The 19,429-nt window shown below is 40.7% G+C and overlaps 1 protein-coding gene across 1 annotated transcript in view; it reads right to left on the bottom strand.

Moving 5' to 3' along the window:
* Positions 1–6,641: 6,641 nt before the first annotated feature.
* DCTN4 (dynactin subunit 4) overlaps positions 6,642–19,429 on the bottom strand; it is a 30,449-nt gene continuing 17,661 nt past the window's right edge. Inside the window, exons 9-13 of the mRNA XM_080805020.1 lie at positions 16,768–16,841; positions 14,758–14,812; positions 13,632–13,739; positions 11,912–12,009; positions 6,642–9,254 (exon numbers count right to left, since the gene is read on the bottom strand). Coding sequence (XP_080661146.1) covers positions 9,041–9,254; positions 11,912–12,009; positions 13,632–13,739; positions 14,758–14,812; positions 16,768–16,841 — 549 coding nt within the window. The 3' untranslated portion in view covers positions 6,642–9,040. The remainder of the gene's footprint in view (positions 9,255–11,911; positions 12,010–13,631; positions 13,740–14,757; positions 14,813–16,767; positions 16,842–19,429) is intronic.

The raw sequence follows: 19,429 nt of genomic DNA, 5'->3' as shown, positions 1-19,429 counted from the left end.
TTATGCGTCTTGGGCGCCCTTGGGGGCGGCCCTTGTGCGTCATGACGTCACCCAGGGTGTCTTCGCTTAACAATTGGAGTGCTAGTGGGTTGCAACCGCGTCTTATTTTGAAGTTGGTCGCTGGTTGGGAAGAAGGGCCACGAGTACAGTTGATTTATTTTAAAATGGAGCGAAAAAATAAGGGAACAAGTAAGGAAAGAGGGGCTGGGACTAAAACAGCGTTAGCTCCCGTGGAGCGCTTATTATGCCTAATGCTGGGCGAACTGGGCTGTGCCAGTATCTTAATAATCACAATTTCTTTGTAAGTTTGCCAGCTTTAGCAAGCAAAAACACAGAACGTCTAGTTAAAGTTGAAGTTCAGATGAACAACAAACCACATTTTAGTATAAATATGTTTGGAACGCATTTATACTAAACAGTGATTCGTTTATCTGAAAGTCCAGTTTAGCTTGATGTCCTGTATTTTATCTGGCAACCACTACCCTCTAGGCAAGTATGGTTGTCCTTTTTTTTTTTTTTTTTAAAATAGAAAAGGAAGCTGAAGTTTAGAATTTAGAATTGGGTAACTAGCTGGTCCTGTAGCTAATAAATGATGAAACCACAAATCCATATTGTTACATGTATCAGTAATTTGTTCCTTTCTATTGCTGAGAATTCTAATATATAAATGTATCGAGGATTTAAAAAATCCATATGCCAGTTGATAGACATTTGAGTTGTTCCGGATTTCAGTGAATATAAATAAAACCGTTATAAACATCCACATACATGTTGTACGGACATACGTTTTCATTTGTAAATACAAAGGAATGTGATTACTTGATCAAATGGTAAGTATATATTTTCTCGTGTGAGAAAGTTCTTGGACTTACCTAAGCTTAAATCTATGGCTTGTTGTCTTTTTTAAAAAGATTTTATTTTATTTTTTCCTAGTTGGGGTGGGGTAGGGGTAAATGAAGAAAGAATCTTAAGCAAACTCCATGCCCAGCGCAAAGCCAGACACAGGGCTCTGTCTCACAATCCTGAGATCCAGACCTGACTTGAAGTGAAGAGTCAGATGCTTAACCAGCTGAGCCACCCAGCCACCCCTTTTTTATTTTTTATTTTTAAGTAAGCTTTATGCCCAGCCTGGGGCTCAAACCCAGGACCCCAAGATCAAGAGTCACATGCTCTACTGACCGAGACAGCCAGCTGCCCCTGTGGTTTACCTTTCATTATGTTTTACAAATTCTTTTAAGTTTTTAAAATTTTCATTTAAGTAATCTCCACATTGTACATGAGGCTCAAATTCACGACCCCGAAATCAAGAGGTGCATGCTCTTCCGACTGAGCCAGCCAGGCACCCGTTTTTTTTGTTTGTTTGTTTGTTTTAAAGATTTTATTTATTTATTTGACAGAGAGAGAGAGAGAACACAAGCAGTGGGAGTAGGAGTGGGAGAAGCAGGCTCCCCGCCAAGCAGGGAGCCCGATGCGGGACTCGATCCCAGGACCCTGAGATCATGACCTGAGCCGAAGGCAGACGCCTAACGCCTGAGCCACCCAGGTGCCCCCAGGCACCCGTTTTGCAAACTCCTAGACATCATTTCTTTATTCTTCTGCCTAGTTTCTTCTCCATCTGGGACTCCAATTATACATGTCAGATATCGTTCCATAGGTTTTTGGGGGGTTTTGTTTTGTTTTCAATTTTTATTTATTTGACAGACAGAGATTGCAAGTAGGCAGAGCAGCAGGCAGATAGAGAGGGGGAAGCAGGCTGCCCGCCAAGCAGAGAGCCCGATGCAGGGCTCGATCCCAGGACCCTGGGATCATGACCTGAGCCAAAGGCAGAGGCTTTAACCCACTGAGCCACCCAGGCGCCCCCGTTCCATAGGTTTTGAATACTGTATGGTTTCACTCTTTCTGTGAGGGATTCAGATTGGGTAATTCCTATTGACATAGCTCTAAGTTTCCTTATTATTTCCTCAACTATGACAAGTCTACCGATGAGACCATAGAGGATATTCATCTCTGATCCTGTGTTTTTTTATTTCAATTTGTCCCTTTCTTATAGTTTCTGCCTCTCTGCTGAAATGTTCATACATATTATATTTTTGACTAGATTTTTCAACATATTAATCCATTCAAGTCCCCCTCTGATGATTCCAACATCTGGTCATATCTGTATATGGCCTTATTGTTTTGTCTATGAAAAATGAGTTTTTTCTTGCTTGTGTAACTCAAACTTTTTATTGAATGCCAGTCACTGCTTATGTAACACACTGAGGTAGACAAATATTACCTGGAAATGGGCAGATCTGTTCTGTCAGGCTATTTGTGTGGGATTTCATCAATCCAGTCAGAAACTGAGCTGGGTTTGGGTTTTGTTGTTGCTGTGGTTGCCTTCAGTGCATTACAGATTTCATATCCTCTAGCATTATTTTGTGCTCTAGGATGGGGCTGAAGTACTTTTCTCAAGCCCTCATATGTCACCCTCAGCTGTCAGCTGTCCTGCACACCTGAACCACAGTGGTAAGTCTCTACGGCCTCACCTGTCCTCACCAGCTGCTACTTGTTACTAGCTCCTTGCTAGGTTGGTAGTTGGGAATGGGTTGGGGGTTCTGTTTCGGTTCAGCCTCAGTCTTTAGTAGGTCCTTTGTGGCCAGGCCTTGGGAATGGTTTTTCTCAACATTCTTGCCCCTTCGGTCTGTGGCATCAAAACTATGACTCGTGTTTGGGGCTGGCCTTGTGGGGGAGTGTTTCCTGTCCTTCCTGCAGTGGTAGAATTTTAATAGTATTGGTTGGTAGGGAATCCTGGGGGCTCAGGACTGAATCTTGTCCCCTGTCCCCAAGAGTAGTTTTTTTCTTACCATTCTTACCAATGGGTCTTTACCTGTGCCCTGGGAAGATATGCTTTTCTGTTCCTCCCCGAGTGGCTTGGGTCTTTTTTGATCCTTACGAGGGAAAAGCCTGGGCAGGAGGAGGCAGTGCTCCTGCCTTTCACACAGCAGCCACAGATCTCTCCTACCTACCTCCAAACCCAGGAAGCTCTTTAGAGCTCCAGCACTCTCCCCTCCCTGCAGGTCTTTCCCATGAATACGTAGTAGAGGTTTGGGGAAGAGCTTGTGAGTACATGCAAGCTCCCTTGGCGTCTTAGGCTCCCAGGGATTTTATACTGTCATATTAGTCCAAGTTTGGCCTTTTAAACATTGATTTCCTCTTACCTGTCATATGATGGTCAACAATTCTTCCTCTCATGCTGGGCTACAGGTGAGCCAGTCTACAAGTCCGATCTCTGCTTGGAAGGCTCTGCCCCTCCTTGAAATTCGGGCTATTTGGCTGCTCTGCCACATTAGCTCTCTGATAGATCCAGTAAAATGTATGATTTTATCATCTATCCACCTTTTCTGAGAGGGGCGTGACACTCCTTCCAGATACCTAGACCACAGGCAGAAGTGGAGCTCCTGAGTGACCTCATGGAATGGAATGGAAATGGAATGGAATGGAATGGAAAATAATACCACATGTTCAGATGTAGCCTTTAAAAACAAGTACAGTGAAAATGAAACAGTATTTGTTTTAGTAAGTCGCTACTCTTGTCTGCCGAAGGCTCTGAACTAGAAGCCTAGGTTGAAAAAGAAGAGGAAGTGTTAGATGTTACAAACATGAATATTGATACTTTTTTTAAACAGAAACGGCTAAAAAGCATGAGGAAACTATTTTCACTGGCTGATTCTGTATTATTTAATGTTACTTTCATTTAATACTTAAAGTCATTATCTTGTGTAGATGTCTCACACTGTGAAATATATTTCACTATGTATGTTCCTGATCGCCAGAAAATGAGGATAAACAAGTTAAGTATTGCCACTGAGGAAGCAACTCAGCTCTGAGGTTTTTTCCTTCGTCCAGACTGCTCTTTCAATGTAATAACGGGCAGACGGATGACAAAGGGCCTGAATTTGTCTCTGAAAGTCTGCAATCCAGTAACTGGACTACACGCATACAAAGGCCCACAAAGAAGGAATCAAAGTCATGTGACTGTGAATCAAGGTCATATGAATCAAGGTCATGACTAGATGGGAGGAAGGGAGAGCAGGAAAGTAATTCTGGAGAAGGTGCAGAAAGAATGAAGCATATTCTAGGTAGAGAAAACACCAGAACAAAAAAGCTCAAGGCAAGTGAGATATTTGGCTTATGACAAAAAGAGACTGTGTATTTAAAAACAAAACAAAAAAAAAGGTGCTTGGGTGGCTTGGTTAAGCATGTGCCTTCGGCTCAGTTCATGATCCTGGAGTCCCAGGATCAAGCCCCACATCAGCCTCCCTCAGAGGGTAGTCTGCTTCTCCTTCTGCTCCTCACCCTGCTTGTGCTTTCTTTCTCTCAAATAAATAAAATCCTTCAAAAGAAAAAGAAAGCTAGGGGCGCCTGGGTGGCTCAGTGGGTTAAAGCCTCTGCCTTCGGCTCGGGTCATGATCCCAGGGTCCTGGGATCAAGCCCCGCATCTGGCTCTCTGCTCGGCAGGGGGCCTGCTTCCTCCTCTCTGCCTGCCTCTCTGCCTACCTGTGATCTCTGTCAAAAAAAAAAAAAAAATCTTAAAAAAAAAATAAAGCTGAAAGATCAACAGCTACATACGTAAGGAAAAGAGTGATGTTAATTTATTCAAAAACTATCGCGTGCCTACCATTTTTCAGGTGTTCTAGCCTCTGCAGATAAAGCAACTTAAAAAAAAAGACAAAATCCCCGCACTATAGAGCTTATGTTCTCATGTGATGTGTCAGAAAATAAGATGTATGTTATGCTGGTGTTTAGTGCTACGGAAAAAAACAACCCAATAGGGCATGTGTTTAGGTGATGGCCATTTTTACACCATTAAACAGGGTGGTCAGGGAAAGCCTCACTAAGAAAGAAATGTTTGAGCAAATGCTTGATTGCGATGAGGGTGTGAGTTATACAGGTATCTGGGAGAAGAGTTTTCTAAGCAGATGGACAGCTAGTGCAAAGGCCCTGAGAAGACGCCTGCTGGGGTGACTTGAGAATAGCAGGGACCCGTGTGGCTGGGGTTTATGGAGCACGGGGAAGTAACAGATGAACTCAAGGAGGCAACAGTTGGGTGGGTTTTGTATCATGTAGGCTCTCATTAGCCACTGTAAGGAGTTGTATTTGTTTTGCTCTTCAGCAAGCTAAAAAGCCTATGTGAAAAAATGCCTTATTCATTCTGGCTGCTGTGTTGAACACTGATTGAAGGGTGGTTTCCAGACCGTCTGGATGCTACTGCAGTAACCTTGGGGTCTGTTAAGTCCACGGTGATTTGGCCCAGGACAGTAATTGTGCAGAGGGTGTGAAGTGGTCAGTTTGAAGACAGAGCTGATAGGATTTGCTGACTTACTGCAGGTGGCACATGAAGAGTCAAGGTTGATGCCAAGATTTTTGTTCTGAGCAACTGAAAGGATACAGTTGCCATTTAGCTAAGGATGAATGCAGGAGAGGCAGATGTGGTTAGAGAAAGTCCACTGTGGTTTTGAACTTTCAGAGACTATTCTAGAGTTGGTATGTGAATTTATTTTTCAGAGAGACAGAGAGAGTGCACGTAGGGGAAGGGGTAGAGGAAGAAATCTTAAAACAGACTCTGCACTGGGTGTGATCTCATGCCCCTGGGATCATGACCTGAGCTGAAGTCAAGAGTCGGTCGTGTAACTGACTGAGCCACCCAGGCACCCCAGTATGTAAATTGAGTAGGTGGTCTGAAAACAGTGAGATCCCTGAGAGTGAGCAGGAGAAAAGTGTAAGAAAATGAGATCTGGCACACTCCTTATGAAGAAAAGTTGTCACTGACATAGAAGCAAAACCAGGGGCTTTGTGTTCCAGAAACTAAGTCAAGAAAGGTTTTTAAGAAGGGAGAGATCAGCTGCCAGATACTACTGAAAGATTAAGGAGATAAGGACTGAAAATTAGCCATGTGTTTTAACAGTGTGGAATCTTGGGAGAACTTGATGAGAGCAATTCTGGTGATGTGCTGGGGTGGAACGGGTTCAGGTGAGAACAGGAGAGGAACTCAAGGGTTTTGAAGGAGTTCCGCTGTAAAGAGAGTAGAGATATGGGGTGGCAGCTGAAGAGGGGCGTGAGGTCAGTTTCTAAGCTGAGAGAAACCCTAGCACTATGATGGAAAGATGCAGGAGAGCGGAGGGGGAACTGTAAGTGACATCCTTGAACAGATGAGAGGATGAGACCAGCTGCGCTTGGTGGTGGGGCCAGCGTCAGACAGGAGCGCCAGCAGTTCATCTACAGTACTGGGAGGGAAGGAAGAGGTCCAGGAGGACAGGGGGAGGGGATGGAGGGGCTACCTATCAGAGGTGGGCCATTTTGGGTTATCTGAAAAGATGTTTTGGGGAGCAATGACCTGGGGTAAAAGCTGATAGAGACCTAACAACATGACATTTATATAATGGTTCTGTGAATATGTTTATACGGAGCCCAAGCATCACCGACCTCTATGTTACAGTGAACTAACTCGATAGGGGGTTTCAGTTTAGTTCGTTTAAAGAAACAGAAGAGGGAGCATACCCCAGTGACCCTCCTACTAACTCTCTTCCCTCCAAGCCAGTCTTCTGACTCTGAGCCATGCTATTCCACTCAGCCCTCATAAAAGCAAATAAAAGACACACTCAAGGTTTGTCTGCTTTATTTCACTACATTAAGTTAAGCTATAAGGCAAAACAGGAGCCTGTAATTCATAAAGATTAAGGAGTGCCTCTCATTCCCAAAAGGGACCAAAAAGGATGTTTCTTCACAAATATACGTGACATTTATTTAACTCATTACACCTATAAGCACTTTGAACAAAAGAAACCTCAGTGGGCTAATCAAACCACAAATACATATTAACTTAGCTTTATGTTTCCAAAACTGTAGCTTCTAGTGCTAACGACATTGCACTCGCCAGCAGTGGTGCACTGCCTGTGCGCTGCCAATCCTGCACCTGATCTAGTATAAAAAAGCAACAAATAGAATTCTGAATTCACCTCCTGCAGGTGTTGAACCGTTTCTACTAATACACAGAATACTGGCTTGCACTGAGAACTATCTTGAGGAAACAGTAAAACAATGGCTCTGTTATTCTTCAAGTTAATTTGGCTTCTGAGGAAAAAAAAAAATTCTATGATCAAAAGTATTTTTGTGTTTCTGTGTTACATGGGGGTGATGAGACCCATTACCTCAACATTATTACTCTGGGGAACAAACACTAGCTACATGCTGTAAACACACAATATACAAGTGTGCGTAGTCTGCAAATGTGTAAACACAGGAAGCCATTCTCTCCTCTGACGTTCGGGTCCTCCACGGGCAAGCGTGGAGCTGTGGCTTCAGAGCAGGTTCTAGCACGTAGTGAAATAAAAACCGAGACACCAAAAATTAAAACTATTTCTCTAGTCTGCAAATTTGTCATTACATGACCCCCTGCCCCAACTCCTAAGAGGCTAAACCTTACTTATTACTGTCATAATATTAGAGATATGTGTATTTCTTTCTTACGCTGCAGCATATGTATTACTCTGTGGAACAATGTTTCATAAAGTCAGCTTGACCTTTCGAGTACGATTTAGTGTTCTTTCAAAGGCTTCCTAAATGTTTTTGTCTTCCAAAGGGAGCGAATAAGTTACTATGTCCTGCCTGTATTCTAGATTACTATATATCTTTATTTCTTTTTTTTTTTCTACACTAAAGGCTTGAACTTAAAAACAAAACGAGGATAAAAAGGAAATTTCTCTTTTCCCCCAAAATGTGTTGGCCACTTGCTAACAATACATTTACAGAAAATGTGGTGCAGACAGTGGTCTACTTGGTCGTCTCATTTTAGAAAATGCCACAGAAATTAAGGTTAGCAAGCCAGCTCCAGGATACCAAAAGAAAACAGCATGTGTGCTGTCAGGCAAGTATTCTGGGGCACTAGCTGAACTATTTTGTGTTTTACGATCAAAACACCCTTATTCGACATACCTTATGATAGACATTTTAAACTCAGGATGGGAAAAGGTTCTTTACCTTAATACCCAGTTTGGGATTCAAGAGATTGTAACTGCTATTTTCCCCTTAAAATCAATGGAAAGAATGTTAGTTTGGATCATGCTAAAAATCTGACCTTTAAAATGTTTTTTGCATTCCAGAAGTGAACTCGTCTACCAAGTCTTCTTTGGCCTCTTTCCAGGTGCCAAATATTTAGAACTTATTGAGTTAAAGAGGCAGAGCAGATGGGAGGGGGAGGGAGTAAAACACAGAAGGGCCTCCGGATGACAGCGATAACTCCTGGATATTGTGGCAACATTTAAAAGTGAATGGAATTCGCAACCCCTTGGTATGACATGTGATTATTTGCTTCTCCAATTCTTAAAAGAAGTTCCATATTCTAATGAGAAAGAAATTTTAAGAGCACCTGATAAATATGCATCCTGTATTTACTCAGAAGACGGCAAACTGGAGCGCCTTAAGAATCTCACAGGTTTTGCCAAACACCACGAAACGAAAGACAGGGTGACAATTCTATTTTTCTGTCCAATGGAAACCGCGGCAAGATGGGAGCCATGGCGGCAGGTGAAGGGATATGTTTAGACTGCTAGATTATAGCTACATGGAATGCGGATAGCAGCTGGTACACTGACACCAGCACTGGGTCATTAACAGCAGGTCTGCCTTGCGGTTATCATTTTATCTGTGAGATTGTGACCCTTTTTGAGGTCAGACTGAGAGAGAGTATGGTCAGAGTTTCTTGGGTGGTAAATCTAATGCCACTCCAAAGAACAGCCATCCCCTTTCTTGGGAGGGAACTGTGCTGTTGTTATTCGACGTGCAGGGTTCAGTGAGGGAGACAGATTACTAGTATGAACAGAAGTGAGAGCGAGAGGAACAGCAGTTAGCCTGAGTCCCTAATGCCTTGCCAGTGCCCCCACCTCCTAGGAACAGGATTCAGTAGCGCATGGGTACATTATTACAAACAAGGCTTAATGAAGCAGCGGCTTCCACATGTTAATATGGGCTCATGGTGTCCTTTGCCCCACCAGTGGCACCTTTAAGGAAGAAGCGGGCCCAAGCTGAGTTCCACGTGCTGGGTGAGCCAGATGACTTCTGTGCCCTGGTCACTTTCTTCAATGGGGCGGATGGGGGCCGCCAGGTTTTTAAAATCATGCTTCATCTTAAAGCACACGGTCACTTCGCCCTCCTCCCGTTGTGGTGTCACTTTGATGAAAATGCCCACTTTGTTGGCCTTTCTGAAGGCTATAATGCTATGGAAAAAAGTAAGTACAGTGTTAGGTAGGTCACAAGTCAGCCAAGCCACTAAGACTTACATTTTATCTAATGACAAGTTATGACCATCATCTTGTTTATTAGCAATAGAGTTCTTTCAGCAAAATGTCAATCTACCTTTTTAATATTACAAAAGTAAAATACAGTCCTAAATAATTGAAATTCAAATGGGAAAAAAGTTAAGTCTTCCCTTATTTTCCCCTTCAGCACACAGACAAACTACAAACACTTTGGTTCTTAACCTACCAGGTATTTTTCTACAAGTTTGCACCGACACAAAAGGGACACACTACTTGTTCTATTAACTTGGTTTTTTCCACTCAGTTTATCACAAATACCTTTCCCTGTTAGTACATACAGATCTTCTCCATTCTACTTAATGGCTGCAGAGTATTCTGTTATAGGTTTACTATAATTGGTATATACTGATGTTATTGCCAATTTTCCTGTCATCAACAATGGTGCCATGAATATCCCTTTACGTTGATCTTTGTGTGCATGTGGTAATGTTTCTATAGGATACAGACTGATATCAACTCAGAACTTTAAAGGAACTTCTGGAACACCATAAAATTGGTGTTTTTATAAATAAGCTCTGTAAATCAGAAATTTCAGGAATAGAAAAATAATCTCTTTAGTTGATATTTCCATTTTGACTTTCTCTGACGTGCACTTCATGTTTGTGCTTTAATAACTTAGCTTCAAACAAAAAGTCCAAGGGCAATGAAACAGAATTTGATCTACTATTCAAATGATACTCCAAGAAAAGTTACTGGATTTAAACATTTATATAGTATCATATAGTATTTATTACTAAGTATCTGAAAGTCCTAAAAGTGCAATGTGAAGTATAATTAATTCAATTTTTTATTACTCTATCATATAATCTGACTAGAATTTGATATCTCAGATGATCTTTCCAGCAACTGACCTTGGCTTAACAAATTTCTACATCTAATTAATGTCATTTAAGGATCCACATAAAGCAATGATTATAGAGAATGCCTTTTGTATTGTATTAACTCAATACATTTTGTACTGTAGTAAATAAACCCTTGATTTGTAGGATTCATTAAAAAAAGAAAAGTTTTCTTTTAAAAGTTAAAAATAGTAAGAAGGAAAAAGTGTCTTTCTAGCCTCGTTTACCAGGCAACCACTGATAGCTGGGAAACTTTAAAAAAAAAAAAAATGCAGATTTCTGGTGTACCCCTAGACCTTCCAGAGAGAATCTCTGCGCTGGGGCCTGGAACTCTACAGAATGAAATAAAACACTGGTGCTTTCCAAAGTCAACTCAAGTTTGCCAATCATGGTGCTAAACTCATCTTTGCCCTTTATTTTTCCCAGTCATCCCATGTTATTCCTTCTTTCTAATTCTTGCTGAGGGAGCTTGGATCATTCTGTTAATAAAACCTTACATGTGGGGCGCCTGGGTGGCTCACCGGGTTAAGCCTCTGCCTTCGGCTCAGGTCATGATCTCAGGCTCCTGGGATTGAGCCCCACATCGGGCTCTCTGCTCAGCGGAGAGCCTGTTTCCCCCTCTCTCTCTGCCTGCCTACTGTGATCTCTCTCTCTGTCAAATAAATAAATAAAAATCTTAAAAAAAACCCAAAACCGTACATGCTCCTTGTGCCAGCATATGAAGCTGTTCTTTTCAGCTCCAAGTCCACCTTCTGTATCTTGCTTTGTGACACACGATTCTGCCACCCATGTCTCTCTGCTTTGTAGGCTGGCTCCCTGTCAGGCTCATGTCCAATGGAGGGGTTCTAACGGAGCCTAGAAATCTGGAGGGGGAAGTGGCTTGCTCCTGCCTATGAGCTGCCTGTGTGTGTGTGTATATGTGTGTCTGTGTGTGTGTGTGGGGGGGTGTTCCTGTGGGCCTCACTCCAGCAATGGTTCTTCACCCAGGAAGGGACAGTACCTGTTGCAGTTTGAGACTGGATCCTAACTGATGTATCCTCACCCAGGCAAAGGTTTGACTTTTTACTTCTCAGTTATTAGGTAAGACAGAGTCAAATCTATTACTCAAAGGACAGGTGGGGAGGGTACGTGGAGAAATCTAATGATAAAACTATAGAAGAGCATACTGTATCCTATAACTATTAAAAATAATGCACTTGAAAATTTTAATTAACAGGGGAAAATATTTACTACTTAAATGGAAACAAAGATTAGAAACTGCTTACAGGGGCACCTGGGTGGCTCAGTGGGTTAAAGCCTCTGCCTTCGGCTCAGGTCATGATCCCTCTCTGAGCTCTCTGCTCAGCGGGGAGCCTGCTTCCTCCTCTCTCTCTGCCTGACTCTCTGCCTACTTATGATCTCTGTCAAATAAATAAATAAAATCTTAAAAAAAAAAAAAAAAGAGAAACTGTTTACAGAATGATCCCAATGATGGAAGAAATACATAGAAGGACAAAGACCAAAATGTTAATGGTGCTCATCTCGGGCGGTGGAATTTTATTTTTCTTCTTCATGGTTTCATATATATATTCTGCAGATTTCTACAGTAATTTTTTTATAAACAAGAAAAAAATCACCTTAAAAATCAAGATTAAAAAAACTGGGGTCTGTAAGTGGGCCTCCTACATTAGCTAACTGTACTATGTTGGGGGAGGGGGTCACTAAGCGCTCACTCACTCAGGATCGTCCTGAAAGTCCTGGGGTTCTGCCAACTCATCATACTCCGCTGCTGCATCCTTGCCAGCTAGGACGAGCTCTTTGGGAGGCACCACCACCTGCAGAGTAAAAGAGAGAGGGCTGACTCAGAACGGGTCAGTATGTTGTAGGACATTCATTCCACAACATACGACACAGTGGTACACCAACCTAAACATACAGAAGGAAGTTTCAGGAAACAGAGTATTACTGCACTTATACAGAGTTTAAAAACTGTTAGGAACACAGACATTTCTAGTAAAAGTACAAGAACAATGAACAGTTAAGCAGCAGTCTTCAGACTAAGCCTTATGTTGTAAATAGGCCTCAACTTTGCTACGTCAGAGTTTAGCAGGTAACGATGTCAACCACATTTGTAATTATGGATATGAGTGAGGGTGGGAGGTATAAAGAGAAAGATAGCAAGTCTACAAACTGGGGTACACATCAGGCACTTATTTCTGTCTCACAGGAACAGGTTATTAGTGTTACTAAAAACAGCAAGGACAGGTGAGTGTCATCTCTCTTTGAAGTGATGCTACTAAGTGAAATCATTAAAAAGCAGAAGGAAAAAAGAAAAAGGAGATAAAGAAATTCCCTACTAAGTATTTTTTTCAATAATAGCTAATTAAAGATATAGGAATCATTTCTATCAATTTTTGCTGTATCATGCTGAATTATGAGTCAATAATAGATTACCCCTTGAGTAAAGTTCTTGATCTAAAATTTCAAATACTAGATGAATGGCTAAGTAACAAAATGAAAAAAAGGCCACATTTTATTCATTCAATTAATGTTTATAGAAAGTCAGAATCACCTATTTTAATATTTAGTGCTATGTATACTGTATGTAAGTGGAGGGCATCCAGAGGAGGCACAACAGCATTTAGAAGGATATGTTATTTCCTAGGAGTCTTGAGGCCTGAGTAGGAGTTAGAGAGATGTGGGTATGTACGTCAGGGAATGGCACTCTAGCTAGAAGAGCATCTGCAATTCCCACCGCATCTGCTTGGAATATATGCATTAAAATGTATAATTTGGAGAATGCTAGATTTGGGGATCTGGGGAAAGGTCATCCTGGAAGAACAGATGGGGGGGGACCACTGAGAACCGCTTACGCTATGTGGAGGAATTTGGATTTTCTCCTTAAGTCAGAGGGATGCCAAATGATCAGTATGCCATTACCAAAATTAGATTTTAGAAAGATCACTCTGGAAGCAAGACAGACGACAGGCTGGAATGGAAGTGGGGGTGGATTCCGAACAGGTCAGCAAGGACATTACTGGCACAGCACAGGTAAGAAAGGATGAGACCTTCAAACAGGGCAGTGGCAGTGTGATTGTGCATAAAATAAAACTAAAAACAAAGCAAAACAACAACAAAAAACTCAGGGGTGCCTGTGTGGCTTAGTCGGTCAAACATCTGCCTTCGGCTCAGGTCATGATCCCCGGGTCCTGGGATAGAGTTTCGGGCTCCTTGATCCGTGGGGAGCCTGCTTCTCCCTCTGCCTCTGCCTCTCTCTCTCTCTTTCTCCTTCTGTTTCTCATGAATAAATAAATAAAATCTTAAAAAACTCAGGAGGTGAAATCAAAAGAACCTGATGATTGCTTGAATGTGGAAATGGAAGACAGTGTGGAGTCCTTTAAGCCAGGTCAAAAGGCCCCTCCAGGAAAAAAGTCACGGTCCCTCAAAATGCTCCTACCTTAGCAGTGCTGTTGATATCATCTGGGTCCCCCTCCTCGCACTCCAGCAGCGTCACGTGGGTGAGGTTCTCCACTGGATTCGTAAGCGTCAGGAGGACCTGGCTCTCCTGGGGAAGAGAACAAGCCTGTCTCAGACATGTTCCACTACTGCCACCTAGGTCCACTTTCTTCGTTGCTGTACCAAGCATTTCACAAAATCGTCACCTCCTGCCCCTGCCCCCGATTATTCCTGAGCAGTAACACCCACCTCTACATCACTACATTCTCAAAGTGCTCGCAGATTCCTATTCTACTATTTATATTAGGCTATATACGCTATGGAGTTCCTTAAATTACATGAGGAAATAGGGCAGATCCCATAGAAAGGGCCAGGTACTAGACTCAGAAGTTCTGAGGAATGCACATTATCTAAGTGATTAAAGTTTACAACTCTTGCTCCATCTAGTCCTCCACTTAAGGACTCCTGAGCAACAACTTAAGTCTGCTTAGTCTGAAAGTCCTCGTAAAGCATGAGACCCACAGGGTAGCCAGACAGATAAAAAAAAATTCATCAGGACTCTAAAAGACTTTTAGGACTTCTTGTCCCATAATTAGTCCTTGTTTGGTACTTTCTTGAGGTTAGCAAAATCTTTCAGATGAACGTGGACTCCATAAGCAGCATGAAAGGAAAGAACAAAAGGGGCTGTTGCAGAATATTCTACAACTCATGGTGGGGGTGAGGGGGCATAGATAAGGAACTCGAAGAAGAGGGGCTGTGGTAAAGAAATCCCGTTGATTCCTGGTATCACACACACACACACACACACACACACGGGATGTAGAGAGTCTCCTGGATGGAGAAGAGCTAAAGATGTCTGTGGGATAAAACATCTTCCTTCTTTCCCCACCCATGAGTTCATCTTTACGTAATTTACATGCTGCTCCTTCTAAACGTATGTCAAAGATGCTGTTGCCAAGAATCCCAGCTTAAAGAAGTTAAAAATCCCAATCCCTTTATGACTTCAAACTTTCTTTTCTTTCCCTTGCTCCTGAATCTCATGCTACATACACACAGCCGCCCACATACACACACACACATATTTCTTATCAGTTCTTTATCTTCCCGCTAATAAGCAAAGTACTAACCTTCATGTAGCGAAGGTTGGGAATTGACATGATTCTCACTTCTGGGATATAATTGCTGTGTGTGAATAAAAAATACATTAATGTCCATTGAAGTCTCTTAAAATCATTGTTACTTTCCTTTCAAGCGATTTCAGTGAAGATTTCTTCAAGTTCATCAGAACATGTCACAGAAAAAGAATTTCAAAGAATCATACCATTATAATAAGAACTTAAGACTTATGAAACCAACTGCTGAGTTCTTTCTGAAATCGTATGTACACTTCTATATAGAGCCTATATATCTGTGTGCATCATGGTAGATGTCTTCCTTATACATTTGCTAGATATATTTTTTGAGATTTTATTAATTCACTTCTGTAAATCTAAAAGGCAATTGGTTACAGGACCCACAACTGACTTAGTAGCATATTGCAGAGGTGGAAACACACTACCACACACTTATCAAATACTTTTATAAAGCACTGTGTGCCAGGCAATGTTTTAAACACTTTAAATTTAACTTAATCTGCATGAGACAGGTGTTATTACCATCACCCCGTTACAGAGATGAAAAAACTAAGCTTGGAAGAAGAAGTAACTTGGTGAGTGGCCAGAATTCAAACTCAGGCAGTGTAGCGCCAGGGTCCTTTCCCCTTAACCACTGTTTTGCTGCCCAAGTAAGACAACAGAATATGTACTCACATGTGCTTAGTCTGAACTCAAAATCACCCAGGGTCAAATCTCAGCTTAGGGTTTATATACCTATTCTTTCCTCCAAAGTCAACAGACCAGCATTTCTCAACATTCTTGACTGATGGAAGGACTTATTATTTTTAATTGCTGCAGAATATTTTACAACCTGAGTATACCTCAATTTAATCAACTATTTGTTAATGGTTAATCAGCCTGACACTGAAATTGTTTTTAGCTTTTTTCCATTAAAATGTTACAATACTCATCCTTACATATGTATCTTTAGATATTGGTGGTTTTGTTTAAACAGAATAGATTCCTGATATAGTACTGCTGGTTTAGTCTAGGTAACTTTGTCTTGACATTCCAGATCACTCTCCAAAAAGACTCTAGCAATCCACAAGCCTACCAACAATGTATGCAAATACATTTCCCCACATGCTCACAAGCACTAAATGCTCTTTATTATTTTAAACTTTTCCTACCAAGTCTCAGCATCTTTCCGTGTATTCACTGACCACTTGAAATTCCTCTTCTATAAACTGCCAGTTCAAATCCTTTTGTCCTACTCACATTTTCATCTTTCCAATCTGTAGGAATTCTGTCTTCCAGGGACATTAAATTTTTATCTGTCATGGAATAGCAAATATTCTTTCCTGCTCTACTGTCTGTCTCAGGATTCTGTTGTCAAATATAAAAATATAAAAATATATGTAGATATATTTTTTTTACAACTCATGGTTTTTTTTTGTTTTTGTTTTTTGCTAAGGGCCAGCTATTCTCTTTTTTAGTGGTTTCTGGGTTTCCTGACTTACTAGTTCCCTCTAAGCATTTCTTGCCCTGAAGTCAAGACAGTATTTTCCTAATTTTTCAAAATATTTTTGATAGGTAGTTTTCATTCACAAAATTCCCTTCTATTGACAATTCCCAGTGAATTAACACTAATAATCACTTTTATCCCACTCAATGAACACTGTTGCAGGAATCCTCTTTGATTTGTTCTACTTGGTTATTTTTTACTTAATATTTTGGATCATTATCAAAACTAGGTACATTTTAACTTGCAATCAATGACCAGTGTCTCTCTGTCCAATAACTAATTAACAATCACCACCCGGAGACCATACCATCACTGTGTCCCTGACGCAAACACCCTTGATTCTAGGTCTGTAATTTATTTTAAAGTTCATGGTATAGAACTTGAAACCTAAACAGAAAAAACAGCAAGATAATTCAGATGAAGTTTTTTGTTTTTTTTTTTAAGCCCAGAGTAAATACATTTTGTGTTGAAAAAAGTCAAAGAACAATAACTAAAAATGCTGATCCCCAAATACTCACACAGCAACCAGCTGGATTTTGAATTTGATAGATGTTGGATTAAATTCTGGCTTGCTCAAATTATGTTCACATTTCTAAAAAGAAAAATTTATAGTATGTATTAGAGGAAAACAAGAAAAAAACTCTGCTGGATCCATAGAGCTACTAAATTCAGAAGGACAGCACTGACTTGTTTTGTTTTGTTTTATTCTGCTATAAGACCGCACGTTCTGATTGCCAAAATTTGCAAAAGATGATGCTTTGGACTTCTCTGGACATAAGCAAGAACCTATCAGATACTATACCTTTGCAGTGCTTAATAACTACTGAAATAACAACAACTAACACATCCTGAGTACATACTAGGTGTGCCGAACCATATGCTTCTTAAGTGGATTTAAACATGACTCTGACTTTATAAGGTAAGTGTACATACCAAAACTGTTATTGTCCCCATTTTACACATGATGAAAATGGGGCACAAGAAGGGTAAGTCATCTTACCCTTACTGGCTTACCACAGAGCCAGTAAAAATTAAAGCTGGGTTGGGGCACCTGGGTGGTTCAGTCAGTTGAATATCCAACTCTTGGTTTTGGCTCAGGTCATGATTTTGGGATCATGGGACTGAGCCCCAAGTTAGGCTCCACGCTCAGCTGGGAGTCTATTTGAGATTCACTCCCTCTGTAAAATAAATAATCTTAAAAAAAAAAAAAAAGAATCAAAGCTGGGATTTAAATCCAAGTAGTGTGATTTCAGATCCCATGCTTTAAAATACAGTAACAATTTTTTACTTTAACGGGTACTACATACACTTGGTTAAAAAATTTCTTAACAGTACAAAACAGGGACAGTGTAAAGGTACCCATTACTTGTCCCCTTGTCCTCCTCCCCAGAGTCCTACCAGTATCTCATGTGTTTTCTCATTAACAGCCTGTGCACATACAAGTATATACACACATCGTCTTTTTTACAATAACAAAAAAGAGAGCATTTTACATACTCTTTTGCCCTTTACTTTTTTCCTTATCTATCTTAGAATTCTATACCAGCACACGCAGAGCTATCTCTGTACCTTACTGTAATCATTTCTGTACCTTATTCAACCATACCCACACTGATGGGTATCTGTGACGTTTCCATGATTTTGCTACTATAAATAATGCAGCAACGAGTAAGTATTCTTGTATATCAGTCATTTCCTACATGTGTTAACTTCTGCTAATCTGGTTAACTATCAAATGGTATTTCACTGCAGTTTTGACAGATATTTCTCTGATTTCTGTAGGAGTATCTTTCATGTTTATTGGCTATTGGGATTTCCTCTGCTGTGACTTGTATATTAGTATTTACTGGATATTCATATACTGGAGTATGTTTTCCTTACTAATTTGCTAAAGTTCTTTACATGTTCTGGACACTAATCCCTTAATTATATATCTTATAAATTACTTTTCTCAGGTTATGGCCTATCTTTTCATTACTATGGGTTTTCTTTGGAGTGCAGGTACAAGTTTTACTGTGTCAAATATATAGCACTGATTCCTCTATAGTTCGTGCTGATTTGCCTTATTTATGGAATATTCCCTACCTAGAAGTCAAAGATCTTCCTGTCTCCTTCTAGAAGTTTTGCTCTTCATATTTGCTCATTAATGTTTCTAATGTTCCAGGGCACGTGGGTGGCTCAGTCAGTTAAGCATCTGCCTTCAGCTCAGGTCATGATCTCAGGGTCCTGGGACTGAACCTAGCATCGGGCTCCCTGGTCAGTGAGGGTCTGCTTCTCCCTCTCCCTCTGCCCCTCTCTCTGGCTCATGCACTCTTCTCTAATAAATAAAAATTATCTTTAAAAAAAATGCAGTTTCTAATGTTCCTGAAATTGACTTTTGTGTACGGTGTGAGACAGAGACCCAATTTTATTTTCATGTAATTATTTGACCTAGGAAAATTTAACAGGCTATTCTTTCCCCAGTGATCTGCAATGCTGTATTTGGTAAATACCAAGTTCTCTCACACCCATGAGTCTGTTTCTACTTTCTCTACTCTGTTCCAAGTCTGTTAACCTACGTAAGTGCATATCAAAAAAAATTTTTATGTTTATACACACATATATTTTAGTTTTCCTTCCCGCCCTCCCTTCCTTACACAAAAAGTTGTGTACTTGCCACACACCCTACTTTTTGCATTTAAAAATATACCCCATATTAGTACATTCCTTTTTAGAGTTATAGTACTCACTTCATGGATATAGCATAATCTGCACATTTTGGTATTTGTGGAAGTCCACCTATCCTGAAGACAGATGGATCAACAGGAAACTGTTTATTTACTTTTGATAAATCTGGTGAATTGTATAGTCAACATGAATCTTGTATAACATCTTATGAATTTACATATTAAATTTACTATCATTAATCTCCTTAAAGGAATCAACTTTTTGTTTTATTGCTTTTTTGTATTTTACAGTGGTTTTGTTTTGTTTTATTTTAAAGATTTTATTTATTTATTTGACAGACAGAGATCACAAGTAGGCAGAGAGGCAGGCAGAGAGAGAGGAAGAAGCAGGCTCCATGCCGAGCAGAGAGCCCGATGCGGGGCTCGATCCCAGGACCCTGGGATCATGACCTAGGATGAAGGCAGAGGCTTTAACCCGCTAAGCCACCCAGGCGCCCCTTTACAGTGGTTCTTA

Source organism: Martes martes (assembly GCF_963455335.1).
Source record: "Martes martes genome assembly, chromosome: 5".
Taxonomy (NCBI): Eukaryota; Metazoa; Chordata; class Mammalia; order Carnivora; family Mustelidae; genus Martes; species Martes martes.
The sequence above is the reverse complement of the archived record's forward strand: the minus strand, read 5'-3'. Positions and strand labels throughout refer to the sequence as shown.